The 15836-nt window shown below is 45.8% G+C and overlaps 2 protein-coding genes across 3 annotated transcripts in view; one reads left to right on the top strand and one right to left on the bottom strand.

Annotated features, from left to right (window-relative positions):
• The window catches only part of LOC106607288 (zinc finger protein 385C), a 183047-nt gene that overhangs the window by 85974 nt on the left and 81237 nt on the right, over positions 1–15836 (bottom strand). The gene's annotated exons all lie outside the window — the stretch shown is intronic.
• On the top strand, positions 11096–12722 carry LOC106607289 (uncharacterized). The gene is made up of 2 exons (XM_014204105.2): positions 11096–12217; positions 12476–12722. Exons 1-2 carry the CDS (start codon positions 11372–11374, stop codon positions 12641–12643), a joined length of 1014 nt encoding a protein of 337 aa, XP_014059580.2. The 5' UTR covers positions 11096–11371; the 3' UTR covers positions 12644–12722.

Raw genomic sequence — 15836 nt, 5'->3', positions numbered from 1 at the left:
TCCATACTGGGTCTACTAGCCACCACTCTGGACATCCATACTGGTCATCCATACTGGTCATCCATACTGGGTCTACTAGCCACCACTCTGGGTATCCATACTGGTCATCCATACTGGGTCTACTAGCCACCACTCTGGGTATCCAAACTGGTCATCCATACTGGGTCTACCAGTCACCACTCTGGGTATCCATACTGGTCATCCATACTGGGTCTACTAGCCACCACTCTGGGTATCCATACTGGTCATCCATACTGGGTCTACTAAACACCACTCTGGATATCCTTACTGGGTCTACTGGGTCTACTAGCCACCACTCTGGGTATCCATACTGGGTCTACTGGGTCTACTAGCCACCACTCTGGACATCCATACTGGGTCGACTAGCCACCACTCTAGATATCCATACTGGGTCTACTAGCCACCAGTCTGGATATCCATACTGGGTCTACTAGCCACCACTCTGGATATCCATACTGGGTCTACTAGCCACCACTCAGGATATCCTTACTGGGTCTACTAGCCACCACTCTGGATATCCATACTGGGTCTACTAAACACCACTCTGGGTATCTATACTGGGTCTACTAGCCACCACTCTGGATATCCATACTGGGTCTACTAGCCACCACTCTGGATATCCTTACTGGGTCTACTAGCCACCTCTCTGGGTATCCATACTGGGTCTACTAGCCACCACTCTGGATATCCATACTGGGTCTACTGGGTCTACTAGCCACCACTCTGGACATCCATACTGGGTCTACTAGCCACCACTCTGGATATCCATACTGGGTCTAATAGCCACCACTCTGGATATCCATACTGGTCTACTAGCCACCACTCTGGACATCCATACTGGTCATCCATACTGGTCATCCATAATGGGTCACTAGCCACCCCTCTGGATATCCATACTGGTCATCCATACTGGGTCTACTAGCCACCACTCTGGACATCCATACTGGTCATCCATACTGGTCATCCATACTGGGTCTACTAGCCACCACTCTGGGTATCCATACTGGTCATCCATACTGGGTCTACTAGCCACCACTCTGGATATCCATACTGGGTCTACTAGCCACCACTCTGGATATCCATACTGGGTCTACTGGGTCTACTAGCCACCACTCTGGACATCCATACTGGGTCTACTAGCCACCACTCTGGATATCCATACTGGGTCTACTAGCCACCACTCTGGATATCCATACTGGGTCTACTAAACACCACTCTGGATATCCTTACTGGGTCTACTAGCCACCACTCTGGGTATCCATACTGGGTCTACTGGGTCTACTACATGTAAATGTGGACCGTATGTACTGTATACAGTATATGCATATTTTTCTTAGAGGTTTCTGTTGCAGTGTATAGTATACCTAATATTAGAACTGTGGATTAGAGCATCTGCTAAATAACTAAAAAAGAAATGCAAATGAGGTGTTGGTGTTTCTAGGTTGAGCACGAGGATTCTGACAAGAGACATTACTGTCGTGTTTCTGTGGTGCAGAGATGGACTCTCTGGTTTGGCGTGCTGGGTGGCTGGTCTTCTGTGGTGCAGAGATGGACTCTCTGGTTTGGCGTGCTGGGTGGCTGGTTTTCTGTGGTGCAGAGATGGACTCTCTGGTTTGGCGTGCTGGGTGGCTGGTCTTCTGTGGTGCAGAGATGGACTCTCTGGTTTGGCGTGCTGGGTGGCTGGTTTTCTGTGGTGCAGAGATGGACTCTCTGGTTTGGCGTGCTGGGTGGCTGGTTCTGGACCACCAAGGGGAGCGTTGCATCTCTCCACCGGTCAGCATCATCATGACTTCTCTCCTATTATACACATGACTAATGTCCTGATGAAGGGCATAGAGAGCCTGGTTGTATCTGCACACAAACAAACACACACACACACACACACACACACACAAATACACACACACACACACATACTGTACACACACACACACACACACACACACACACACACTGTACCCAGTCTATCTAACAGTGATAACAGAAGCCAGAGAGAACAGGACATGCCTCAACACTGAGTAGAAGTGCGAGAGAAAGAGAAGAGAAACATGATGATGACGATGGTTATTATGATTGTGATGTTAACTATGGTGATGGCGCTGTGTATGACGATGATAAGATATTTTCTCCGTCTCTCTGGAAGCTGTCCCCAGTTCTAACTAAATCCCATTATAAAGGTTTTCATCTCACTGCACTTCATTAACGACATAAAGAGTGTGGCTCACCCCAGAGAGAGGCAGCAACAGACAGGATTAGGAACGACTAACTCATCTAAACGCTCCGCTCTCAAAACCAAGCAGCTTTTTAATAAGGAACCCACTTAAACAGGCCATGTTGGATAAGCCAAATCCCGCCTTCCTGACAAATCTGATGATGAGGAGGGAGGAAGGTCATTTTGTGTGCTGTACCAACAAGCTTGTTTCATCCAGCTGTATGTGTGTGTATCTTTGTGTAGGGGTGGTATGTGTGTGTGTATCTCTGTCTAGGGGTGGTATGTGTGTATATCTTTGTCTAGGGGTGGTATGTGTGTGTATCTTTGTGTAGGGGTGGTATGTGTGTGTATCTTTGTGTAGGCGTGGTATGTGTGTGTATCTTTGTGTAGGGGTGGTATGTGTGTGTATCTTTGTGTAGGCGTGGTATGTGTGTGTATCTTTGTCTAGGGGTGGTATGTGTGTGTATCTTTGTCTAGGGGTGGTATGTGTGTATATCTTTGTCTAGGGGTGGTATGTGTGTGTATCTTTGTGTAGGGGTGGTATGTGTGTGTATATCTTTGTCTAGGGGTGGTATGTGTGTGTATATCTTTGTCTAGGGGTGGTATGTGTGTGTATATCTTTGTCTAGGGGTGGTATGTGTGTTTATATCTTTGTCTAGGGGTGGTATGTGTGTGTATATCTTTGTCTAGGGGTGGTATGTGTGTGTATCTTTGTGTAGGGGTGGTACGTGTGTGTATATCTTTGTCTAGGGGTGGTATGTGTGTGTATATCTTTGTCTAGGGGTGGTATGTGTGTGTATATCTTTGTCTAGGTGTGGTATGTGTGTGTATCTTTGTGTAGGGGTGGCATGTGTGTGTATCTTTGTGTAGGGGTGGTATGTGTGTATATCTTTGTCTAGGGGTGGTATGTGTCCTTAAGAAGGGCTCTTTTCCTGCCAGGCCTGACTTGTGTGGATCCCCATGAGTGAAAGATGGAGAGAACGAGCGAGAGGAAGAGAGAGAGAGAGCAAAGAAAAGGGAGAGATGGAGGGGAGGAGCGAGGAGAGGGTTGGAGAAACATGAGGGAGAGAAAGTGGAGAGAAGGAGAGAGGAAGAGGTTGAGGAAGAGTCTGCGGCCTCCTGTCTGTGGGTCTGTATGATTCGTTGCGATGGGTCAGAGGCTTTCACACGCCTTCATGAATGCTTATTTTGAGCGGAGCCCGTGCTGCCCTAATCTTTAGCGCTCGCCTGAATGAGAAAGCTGATTAAAACCCAATTATACGCTACAGATTTGGCCTCTAGTAAAGCCTTGGCTGATTGGACACACTCAGAGTTTGGACTCAGGCCTGGGTGCATGGCATGCCTTAGGTCCCAGTGAACCATGGTTGAGCCCCAAAATGGCACCCTATTCCCTATATAGTGCACTACTTTCAACCAGAACCCTATGGGCCCTGTTCAAAAGTAGTGGCCTAAATAGGGAATAGGGTGTCATTTGGGATGCAGCCCATGTGTTTTTGTGGTTGAGGACACAATGTCTTGACGTGCACTGTACTGTGTGAGGAGGTGTGTGTGTGTTGGGGAGTGTGTTTGTGTGTGTATGTGTGTGTGTCTGTGGTGCGTGTGTGTATAACTGCTGTTGTAGGGACGCAAAAAGAAACCAGACAGTGTGTTCCGGTTTGCATTGCGATTGAGTGTGTTGAAATTCAAATAGAACAGAATAGAACACTTTAATCCACTGAAAGCTTTAGTTACTGTACTAGAGGAAGGAGACAGCTTGGTATAGTATGACTTATATCTTCATCATTATATCTCTCTTCAAGGTCTTTTTATCCACTTCAGACTTTGATGCAACTGTATAGGTTTGACAATATTCACCTCCCTATGAAGTAATAAGTCCTACAGTATGTGACTGGTGTGTTTCTCTATCCTGACAGACAGTGTGTGTGTGTGTGTGTGTGTGTGTGTGTGTGTGTGTGTGTGTGTGTGTGTGTGTGTGTGTGTGTGTGTGTGTGTGTGTGTCAGTCAGTCTCTTCCAGTCAGTAGGTTTTTTTTTAATCTCATATAAATTCACTGGGGAGGTAGAGGAAGACAGAGGCAGGAAGTGGTGGCTGGTATCACTTTGAATCAGTGGACATGCTCATAATGACTAGCAATTAATGGAACAACATCAAACACACGTTTCCATGTGTTTGATACCGTTCCATTTACTGCATTCCATTCATTAATATGAGAGAGGAGAGGAGAGGAGAGGAGAGGAGAGGAGAGGAGAGGAGAGGAGAGGAGAGGAGAGGAGAGGAGAGGAGAGGAGAAGAGAAGAGAAGAGAAGAGAAGAGAAGAGAAGAGAAGAGAAGAGAAGAGAAGAGAAGAGAAGAGAAGAGAAGAGAAGAGGAGAGGAGAGGAGAGGAGAGGAGAGGAGAGGAGAGGAGAGGAGAGGAGAGGAGAGGAGAGGAGAGGAGAGGTGAGGTGAGGTGAGGTGAGAAGAGAAGAGAGAAGATGAGAGGAGAAGAGAGTTTAGGAGAAGAGAGGAGAGGAGAGGAGAGGAGAGGAGAGGAGAGGAGAGGAGAGGTGAGGAGAGGAGAAGAGAGGAGAGGAGAAGAGAGGAGAGCTAGACTCCTGGTCTTTGTGACAAGGTCAAGGTCACCTCTGCAAGGACGATCGCACCTGGTCACTGTCTATCCGAGAGACGAGCTGTGTGTGTGCATACGTGTGGTGGCTCAGGAGGCATCCTGAGAAGCATCCCCTCCCTCCCTCCTCCTTCCTCCTTTTCTCTCCATCTTGCCTCACTTTATTATTAGTGGCAGCTACAGGGGCAGTGGAGCAGAAAATTCCCATCGAGAAACAAACCGGCATCTGCATATTACAGCCCTGTTTCACGTCTGCCATGAGCGAATAAATTAATGCATGAATAACAATGAAAATCACCGGCGAGTTGCCTCTAGCTCTCTAAGAGGCTGTGCCGTGTACTAGTCTGGAGGAGAAGAAAGTTGTCTTTTTAAGTGGAGGAACAGTGAAGTAACGTGGTGGGAGGCTGAGCTCACTCAGACCAGTTAGGAGTCAAAGTCACCAGATCTTAGCCTGGGTACCAGTCTTTTTAACAAACATTCCACTAGCATCTTTGGCATATGACAAAGGAGTGGAATGCTAGCTAAAAAGTCTGGTACCCAGGCTAACCAGATCTGTCTGCATGTGTGTGACGAGCGTGACCATGTGGTTCAATTAAAGAGAGTCACAAACAGAGCTGTGTGTGTTCATCCACAGAATCCGCTGACAGAGAAACACTGTCATCTTGCCTAATCGCCAGTAAGATGAGATATCTATTTCATGGTTTGTTTTGTGCTATACATGGCAGTCCCTCTCTGTCTGTCTATGAGGCCTAGTCTCCCCGTCTCCATCTCTCTCTCTATCTCTCAATTCAATGTTTTCTATTCAAAGGGCTTTATTGGCATGGGAAACATATGTTTACATTGACAAAGCAAATTGAATACACAATAAACCAAAGTTAAATAAACATGAGAAGCATTAGTAAACATTACACTCGCACATTTAAAAAAAAATAATATAGACATTTCAAATGTTCTCTCTCTCTTTCACCTCAATCTCTCCTCTCTTCCTCCTCCACACCTCTATACCGTACCTCTGTTCATCCTGCGCTGTCTCATTATGAGTCCCCAGGGAGCAAAACACACACAGGGAACCAGGAATGAGTCAAAGGCACTAGTAAAATCACAGGTCAGATGTGACGGAGGGTAAGTGTGTGTGAACTTTGGGCTAGTACAAACTTACAATGGCCATATATCATGTGTCCATTACTGGGCAGCCCATCTTCACTGGGTAAATGACAGTGTTTCTCTCTCTCTCTCTCTCTCTCTCTCTCTCTCTCTCTCTCTCTCTCTCTCTCTCTCTCTCTCTATCTCTCCCTTTCCCTCGCTCGCTCAATCAGTCCTCTTTCTCTTATTCCCCTCTCACCACCTCTCTCCCCTCCCTCTCAATTTGGCTTTTTGTTGTGTTCACCCTTCCTCATCCATTTGCCTCCCTGTCTTTCCTTTACTCCTTCCCCCCTTTATCATCCTCTATCTCCCTCTCCCACCTCCTCTACTATCCCTCTATCAGAGGTAATAAGCCACTCTGGTGTAATCTGGGTCTTCTTAGTTGACACATTCATCCCACCACACTCCTTCAAAAACATATGACCTGGGCTGCTATCTGATCAATGTACCTGCTCATCATTAAGTCTGTTGTGTTGCCTCTGTTAGCAGTTGATGTTACTCTTCGATAACACAAACCCCAAAGCAAATCAAGGGGAGGAAAATGTATTCAAAGAGGAAGTGTTATGCTGAGAGGTACAGCTGAAGTCGGAAGTTTACATACACTTAGGTTGGAGTCATTAAAACTCATTTTTCAACCACTCCACAAATTTCTTGTTAACAAACTATAGTTTTGGCAAGTCAGTTAGGACATCTACTTTGTGTATGACACAAGTAATTTTTCCAACAAATGTTTACAGACAGATTATTTCACTTCACATAATTCACTGTATCACAATTCCAGTGGGTCAGAAGTTTACATACACTAAATTGACTGTGCATTTAAACAGCTTGGACAATTCCAGAAAATGATGTCATGGCTTTAGAAGCTTCTGATAGGCTAATTGACATCATTTGAGTCAATTGGAGGTGTACCTGTGGATGTATTTCAAGGCCTACCTTCAAACTCAGTGCCTCTTTGCTTGATATCATGGGAAAATCAAAAGAAATCAGCCAAGACCTCCGAAAAACAATTGTAGACCTCCACAAGTCTGGTTCATCCTTAGGAGCAATTTCCAAATGCCTGAAGGTACCACGTTCATCTGTACAAACAATAAGACGCAAGTATAAACAGGTATAAACACCATGGGACCACACAGCGATCATACACCCCTGTAGCTCAGTTGGTAGAGCATGGTGCTTGCAACACCAGGGTAAGATAAGAGTGTCTGCTAAATGACTAAAATATAAATGTAATACTGCTCAGGAAGGAGAAGCGTTCTGTCTCCTAGAGATTAATGTACTTTGGTGTGAAAACTGCAAATCAATCCCAGAACAACAGCAAAGGACCTTGTGAAGATGCTGGAGGAAACATGTACAAAAGTATCTATATCCACAGTAAAACGAGTCCTACGTCGACATAACCTGAAAGGCCGCTCATCCTATTTCAGGTTCAATGTATAAACAATTTGGACCAATGAGAACTTGCCATGTAGCTCTGAGTCCTGGACTGAAATTCCTCCCATGTCTCTGACCCAATGATATTACAGAAAAAAACACTATTTCCATTGACCGTTACTCTATTGACCTCTGCGTTGTGTATTATCTTTAAAATATTCTTACTCCTTGAATTTTTCTACTCAAACCCACTGTGAATTTCTAATTGTTGTATATTTGACGAATTTGTACATTTCCTCTGTCTAGTGTGTCCTATTTATTTGTTGTGTTGTCCTGTTCACTGTTACAATGTTATGCCTCTTGGCCAGGTCGTTATTGTAAATGAGAATTGGTTCTCGATTGACTTATCTGGTTAAATAAAGGTGAAAAAACTAATTATGGGGCCTGGAGTATGGATAATAAGCTGCAGGGAGAGAGGGGGAAGTGAGGCTGTGCCCAGAAACACAGCCTGTGCCCAGAAACACTGCCCAGAAACACAGCGTTTCTTTGGGCTTTCTCACCAAGGGCCTGGGGTGGAGGGGGTGGAGGGCTGGACATCTCCCAATGGACTCCAGTAGCGGGGTGCAACCAAACAGACAAGGCTGTTATGATGACTAGACATCCATTCCAAACAGAGAATGTAGCAGGATGTTGAACACAAAGATCTGTCATTCTATGGTTGAACACTACTGCATGAGGTCAGTTTGACAAGCGAGAAAATGCATTAAAAAGGGAACTAAGGAAATGCAGGGATTGATATTAAATGTGTCATTTAAGAAAGTGGCAGAATGTTCTATTAATTTGACAGAGCGCTGTGTGACAACAAAACCCTTGGATATGCTTTGGATATTTATACTAGATGAAAACAGATAGTGAGTACAGCCTAGTCTCCACAGGACAGACAGACAGACAGACAGACAGACAGACAGACAGACAGACAGACAGACAGACAGACAGACAGACAGACAGACAGACAGACAGACAGACAGACAGACAGACAGACAGACAGACAGACAGACAGACAGACAGACAGACAGACAGACAGACAGACAGACATTGGTAAACAACAAAGACAGACACACAGACAGACAGACATTGGTAAACAACAAAGACAGACACACACACAGACAGACATTGGTAAACAACAAAGACAGACACACACACAGACAGACAAACAGACAGACATTGGTAAACAACAAAGACAGACACACAGACAGACAGACATTGGTAAACAACAAAGACAGACACACACACAGACAGACAAACAGACAGACATGGGTAAACAGTATAGACAGACACAGACAGGCAGTGCTAAACAGTAAAGACAGACAGACAGACATGGGTAAACAGTAAAGACAGACAGACGTTTGGTGGTCTATTCCTTCTCCTCTCCCTACGGTCTCCCTGCTCCAGACTTTTCCCGCTCCACTGGGCCCTGCGTGCCGATCCGGAACACAACCTTTTCCCAGAGTCTAAACCGGTGGGACACGAAGGACCAAACCCCAGGGCGAGGGGGGCAGAGACAGAGTGCACAGCTAAACGACTACACAGCCAAAGTGTTTGCATATGCTATGAGGAGACAGGGAAGGTTTCTGTATTAGAGATTATATTAGAGATAGTCTTTCACTGGAGTCTTCTACAGGCAGCATAGGGATATATTATGCAGCTGACAGATTGACAGACACTTCAGATGGACCAATCAGGGACTGACTAGCCACATGTAGTGATACCCAGGCAAACAACATGACACATGCACAAACGTCCACACACACACACACACACACACACACACACACACACACACACACACACACACACACACACACACACACACACACACACACTATGACACAGACATGTCCAAAGGCACAGTGAGCGAGGTAAGTCATTTCCCTCCACAGGGAAGAAATAAAATGGGAAAATGGCAAGGCGGCACAAAAATAAAACGCAGATGTGCAAATGCATTCATGCAGAAAATCCCAGCCTTTAATCCAATCCCTCACACTTTATTAAAACAGAGCGAGACAGACAGACAGACAGACAGACAGACAGACAGACAGACAGACAGACAGACAGACAGACAGACAGACAGACAGACAGACAGACAGACAGACAGACAGACAGACAGACAGACAGACAGACAGACAGACAGACAGAGACCATGAAGAGACACACACTGACTCACACACGCACACAGACACATCACAACAACAAGCTTTATCCTAGGCCGTGGAGATAGGAGCAAGATCAGAATCATGAAAGAGGTAGAGGCAGTCTCTCTCTCAGTCACACACACACACACACACACACACACACACACACACACACACACACACACACACACACACACACACACACACACACACACACACACACACACACACACACACACACACACACACACACACACCACAATAGCACGTTTTCTCAAAGCTCGAAGATGTGAAAAGAGATGCCAAGCAGAAAATAACCAATAGTAACTCAGACACAGACACAGCCTTTACTGTGGTCTGAGCAGCCACACCCTCTAGTGACATCAGGTCAAATCAGATAAAGCCACACCCTCTAGTGACATTAGGTCAAAACAGACCAAGCCACTGTCCCCCTCCTCCCTCCCTGCCTCACCCCAAATAAAGAGGAGGATGATCTATCCCACCATGCATCTCACCCACGAGTTCGTGGACCTGTCCCGCCCCGGCAGACTCTACGTCAAGGGAACGGTATGCCTCCGACACCCCCTGCCCCTTTTAATTGGCTTTGAAAATATTTTGGGAGGCGCTGGCTGGCTGGTGCTGCCGTCCTTGAGCGGGGCGATGGCCATGCTGATCCTAATTAGAGGGGATTATGGTCTGGCTCCCTCAATAGACGAATAGAGACCATGGTGGCTGGTACTTTATGGGGCAGTGGTGAACAGTAGGTCTGGGAATTGCCAAGGACTTACGATATGTATTGCGATTCTATATGCATTTGCAATTCAATACTGCAATTGTATTGCAATTCGATGTTCCAAACATATTGCTCACTATATATCTGCTGCAGAGAGACAAGAGAGAGCCAATACAAAACTAGTTTTGGAGATAAAAGTGTTTAAAACATTGAAAAAGAATCTGGAGAACAAGCTTTAGGATGAGAAACACCAGAGTTTTCAACATATTACAGTACATATTAAATGAATTCTATGGTTTTCAACTTGAGCATAGATGCAGTAAATAGAACGCAGACGCTGCATTGATCAGATTGGGCCCATTCAACACATCCGATCTAACAAAGTGGATATTCCTCAAACTCGTCATGATTTATGTATTGTAACAGACCCACAATGTAGTTACTTAATTAAGTCCGATTTGGATATATTTGGCTGTTTTTGCTGCATACCAAGTAGAAGCTGTCCCTTTTTAGGTTTAGAAGAAGTGACTGTTTAATGCTAACTCCCTTTCGTGTAAGATGGTTAGCATAACTAGCATACAAAAATCACTGATGGTACTCAGTCGTTTTTAACTGTAATGCAGTTGATTGGGAACGATGACATGTCCATACAAGCATTATACTCAGATTTGTACCTCAACACAGTGTGAAAAACACATATAAACAATAAATTATAGTCATGTAGCAGACACTCTTAGCGAGAGCAACTTGCAGTAGTGAGTGCATACATTTCCATAGTTTTTCCCCCTGTACTGGTCCCCCGTAGGAATCGAACCCATATCCCTGGCGTTGCAAGCGCCATGCTCTACCATTCCTTTGATTGGTTGAGTTCGATTTACCTTTTTACCGCATCTATATCGCAATGATGTCATAAAGGAGGGTGGGGTGACATGCTAGTTATCTTCAACCTAGGTAACATGTTGGATGCCCTCTGTGACATCATAGAACCCTATGGCACAACAGTCCAATCAAACATTCTGAACACCACAACTCGCCTATCTCTGTAGAGAGTGGTTGCTTTTTGAATTTGCTCAGCCAGTTTATTGATTTAGAGATGGCTTTGTACTCTATCAGTATTCATTTGTTGGTGCATGTAATCTTGGCATTACAACATCTGGACGGCAAGGCTTTTCGGGACGCCCTGATGCCCCCCATCGGCATTAGGCAGTGGGCCAGCATGCCTCACATCGAACTGAACACCAGCACCATCAACTTCCATCAACAACCCTGGACCAAACAGAACACCAGCGAGACCACTGGACACAGTTTGTACAAGTGCCCCGGAGAGGCTTGTGTTATGGTCAGCTTGGAACCCACTGCTACCCGGGTAGCTACAAACAACACTAACCGACTCAGTGGCCTTGTGGTTAGAGTGTCCGCCCTGAGATTGGAAGGTCAGGTGGTTTATCCGCGGTCGAGTCCTACCAAAGACTCTGAAAATGGGCATCGATGCCTCTCCGCTTGGCACACATTAAGGAGATGGATTGGGGTTAAGGCCCTGCGACAGACTTGTGTCCTATCCAGGGGGGATACATCAAGCTGCCTCATGCTACAGAAACAGGAGATAGGCTCCTGCCCTGTGGGTCATTGTGGCTCGGACAAGGCCACCACCACCCAGACCAGAAACAGTATTGACCAGAAATACAGAGACATTAGTGCTTTGCGCCAGACAGCCAGTGATTCTACAGCCAGCCTCAGAACGCCTCGCACCCGAGTAGCTGAGCTCAGGAGTAGGGAGAGAGCGGGAGCGAGCGAGCTTGTGTGGAAGAAGATGGCGGAAGTGATTAATGGGGCAGAAGAGAGGAGGATAGAGGCTGCAGGCTGCATGTTTCTGGCTCTTTGCTGCTGGTTGTACGGCATGGGCCTACTGCTCACCTTCAGTGTCAGTGGACTACTGCAGGTAATGTGATGTGAAGGAAAGATTAGGGGTATGAGGGGGTCTGAGAAAGGCTTTAGGAACAACATTAGACTAGGTCCAAATAGTGACATTTACCAGTGCAGTTATATATACTGCTGACATTTTACTTAATGTACATGCCACTATAAATACTTAAGAATGGGTGTCTGTGTGTCTGTTATCAATACATTTTACCTTGGAGCATGAATGAAAATAAGTATTTGTTTTCCTAATAAGACTAGGTTTATTTTATTTCCATAGATAATGGTTGCATTAGAGCTCCATGGAGATGAACACAAGGAGAGAGGAGCTGAGAGGGAGACAGAAGGCTGTAAAGATGCTCAAACCGCTCCCGTGTGGGTGACCCCCCGTGGTTCAACTAAGAAGAGAGCCCGCCGCCGCCGTCGGTCCAACAAGGGGAAACACTGAATAACATGCCCATACAGGACATTGTTCATCTGCATTCCAAATAATACAATATCATATTTTCTAATAAATAATACTTTGTTTTCGCATCATGTGCATCTCAGTTGTTATTTTGTTATAGGAGTAGCTTGAAGAGGTTTGGAAATGACCACGAAATGACCACGGAACGTAAAAAGTATAGTAGCCATTTAGAATATGTAAAGCAAAATAACACAGAAAGAAATAACACATTTCAGTTGATTTAGAAGACACAGTAGGGGCTTATACATGCTTATAACAACTAACAATGCATTATACCTGAATGCGGTAAGTAAAGTTATATCATCTTATACAGCTGAAACTGAAATTAAAACCTTTTTAGATTCACTGTGGTTGCCCATCACCCTGTGATGGGGTTTAGAGAGAGAGAGAGAGAGAGAGAGAGAGAGAGAGAGAGAGAGAGAGAGAGAGAGATTGTGTGTGTGTGTGTGAGAGAGAACGAGAGAGAGAGAGAGAGAGAGAGAGATTGTGTGTGTGAGAGAGAACGAGAGAGAGAGAGAGAGAGAGAGAGAGAGAGAGAGAGAGAGAGAGAGAGAGAGAGAGCAGAAAAGCCTGGACCCTCTGTCAGTTCAGTGAAGCAGAGAGGAAGGGTAACACAAGCTGACATGGAGAGGATTCTTTCGGAGGCACACACACACACACACACACACACACACACACACACACACACACACATAAACAAACACACAAAAACACACAAGAATATACATTTACATACTGTAAACACACATCACACACCCTTCAACATCCACACAAATTGCAAACATCCACACATGTTTGCAGTGTGTGTGTGTGTGTGTGTGTGTGTGTGAGCTGAGGCCGTGGGCCTGTGGGAGTCAGCAGAAGGTGAGCACAGATAAGGCTGCATGATTGTGACTGTGTGTCAGAGGGAATCTGCACCGTACACCACACACACTCACACACTCCCTCCCCTTCTCTCTCTCTCTCACCCCATCTCTCTCCGCTGCCGGAGCTGTGCCAGGGTGCTGGGGACAAAGCCTGCGTGTGTGTGTGTGTGTGTGTGTGTGTGTGTGTGTGTGTGTGTGTGTGTGTGTGTGTGTGTGTGTGTGTGTGTGTGTGTGTGTGTGTGTGTGTGTGTGTGTGTGTGTGTGTGTTGCCCTAGCTGACCCAGGTCTTAGACAGTGACGGTCAGTGGCCACGTCAGGCCTCATTCTGCCCATCCTTCTTAAAGACTGACTGGCCACAAGGCACTGGACTGGGCTGGGCTCTGCGTGCTGGCTCACTGAAGCAATGAAGCAATCAGGAAAGGGAAAGGAGGACGGTTGGGAAAGAAAAGAAGGACGTCCACATGAGCAACACACCTGCAGGCAGCATGGCTGCATTACTAAGCCGACTATTCCTCGTGTGACTACAGAGAGGGAGAGGGAGAGAGGGAAGGTGGAGGGTGAGAGAGAGAGAGAGAGAGGGGGAGAGGAGAGAGGGAGGGTGAGAGGGGAAGGGAGAAGAGAGGAGGAGTGGTGGTATGTTTGTATGGGTGTATCGTGATCTCTCTGCTTTCCAGATTACTGCTGTTACACTGTGTTTACACACAGCCATCACAGGTGTATACTAACTGCCAAAGCCAGTTATCTGAACGACCTAAGTGGGTGACTATTGACTGTTTGTGTACCTTCCTGTAGTGCTGAGTCAGATGTACCATGGTTCCCCAGGCAATCTCAAGAGCGGTCTGGCCCCACTGCTGCCCCCTACAGGGTTGGAGTAGAAACACACTGCACCACCATGCCTTCAGCAGCCTGCCAGCAGCCTGCCAGCAGCCAATCAGGGCCAAATAATCTGTGGCCATGGCAAGCGTTGCCGTGCTCTCCGTTGCTATGTAATTATGTGCTATTTGTATGAGATTTCTGCACCTGAAGTGGGTCAGACTAGTTTTCATGCAGAGATGTGTGTGTGTGCATGTGTGTGTGTGTGTGTGTGTGTGTGTGTGTGTGTGTGTGTGTGTGTGTGTGTGTGTGTGTGTGTGTGTGAGAGAGAGAGAGAGAGAGAGAAATAGAGATAGAGTATTCAAGAGTGAGTGATGAGTGTTTGAGAGCAGATTCTCCAGGTTGGTGAGAGTGTTTTCGAGCTGCGTAGGACGGTTACAAGTAAAGAGAGAGTGGGAGACAGAAAGAGATAACCTCTGAACATGGAGCCAGTTTCACTATGTGTTCAAATCTACGGGGAAAACCTGCTCCTCCACTGCTGTAGCTACCCTGGAGCGAGCAAGAACCAGAACCATCTAAAATAACCAGCAATTAATTAGTCAGCCAATTAATGACTTAACTCAGCTTTGTTCTCCTCCCTCTGTGTCCAGCCTCAGGCTAGGGAAGACTATATAGCACCATGCACACTTCTACACTATACACACTTCCATACACACTTCTAAACCACACTAGTACTCCTGTACTGAGAGCCATGGCACAACGCAGCTATACAGGTTGAGCCAGTTTGCTACAGCAGGAAAATGATCCTGCAGCAACAGGAAATGTGAATGAATGTGTGGATTATAATTAATCAACATTTTTGTAGGGGTTGATATATAAAAAAAAGAAGGAAAGTCATGTCTGAAATTTCAATGTGGGAATTACAAACTTCAGAAACCTTTTTAAACCTGAAATACAATTCCTGCATTGCAGGAAAGTTCTCCTGCAACAGGGCGATCAAATTAAGATCCTACATCTGTAGCAGCTCTCCATGTTCACTTGTCATGCTCATTATCACAGCGTCCACTTAGAAATGTACTGAAAGTATGATGAAATAGGTAGAACACAGTACCGATGCACCTTACTAGGTTATATAATGCAGCTTGATGTGCTATTGGGGGGTAGAACTCATATTCACACTTTGTCTAAAGTGTGCACACTATCATTTCTCTCCTCAGCTGGTAAGGGGGTACAGAGGTGAGCAGCCTCAGAGTGTTATAGTAGAGTAGGGTACTGTACACTCTTAGAAAAAAGTTTTCTATCTTGAATACAAAAATGGTTCTTCGGCAGTGCCCATAGGAGAACCCTTTGAAGAACCTCTTCTGGTTCCAGGTAGAACCCTTTTGGTTCCATGTAGAACCATTTTGGGTTCCGTGTAGAACCCCTTTCCACATGGAACCCAAAAGAGTTCTACCTGGAACCACAAAGGTTCTACCTGGAACTGAAAAGAGTTATCC

Source organism: Salmo salar, chromosome ssa06 (assembly GCF_905237065.1).
Source record: "Salmo salar chromosome ssa06, Ssal_v3.1, whole genome shotgun sequence".
Lineage (NCBI taxonomy): Eukaryota > Metazoa > Chordata > Actinopteri > Salmoniformes > Salmonidae > Salmo > Salmo salar.
Note: the sequence above shows the minus strand (reverse complement) of the source record. Positions and strands in the feature narration are given on the sequence as shown.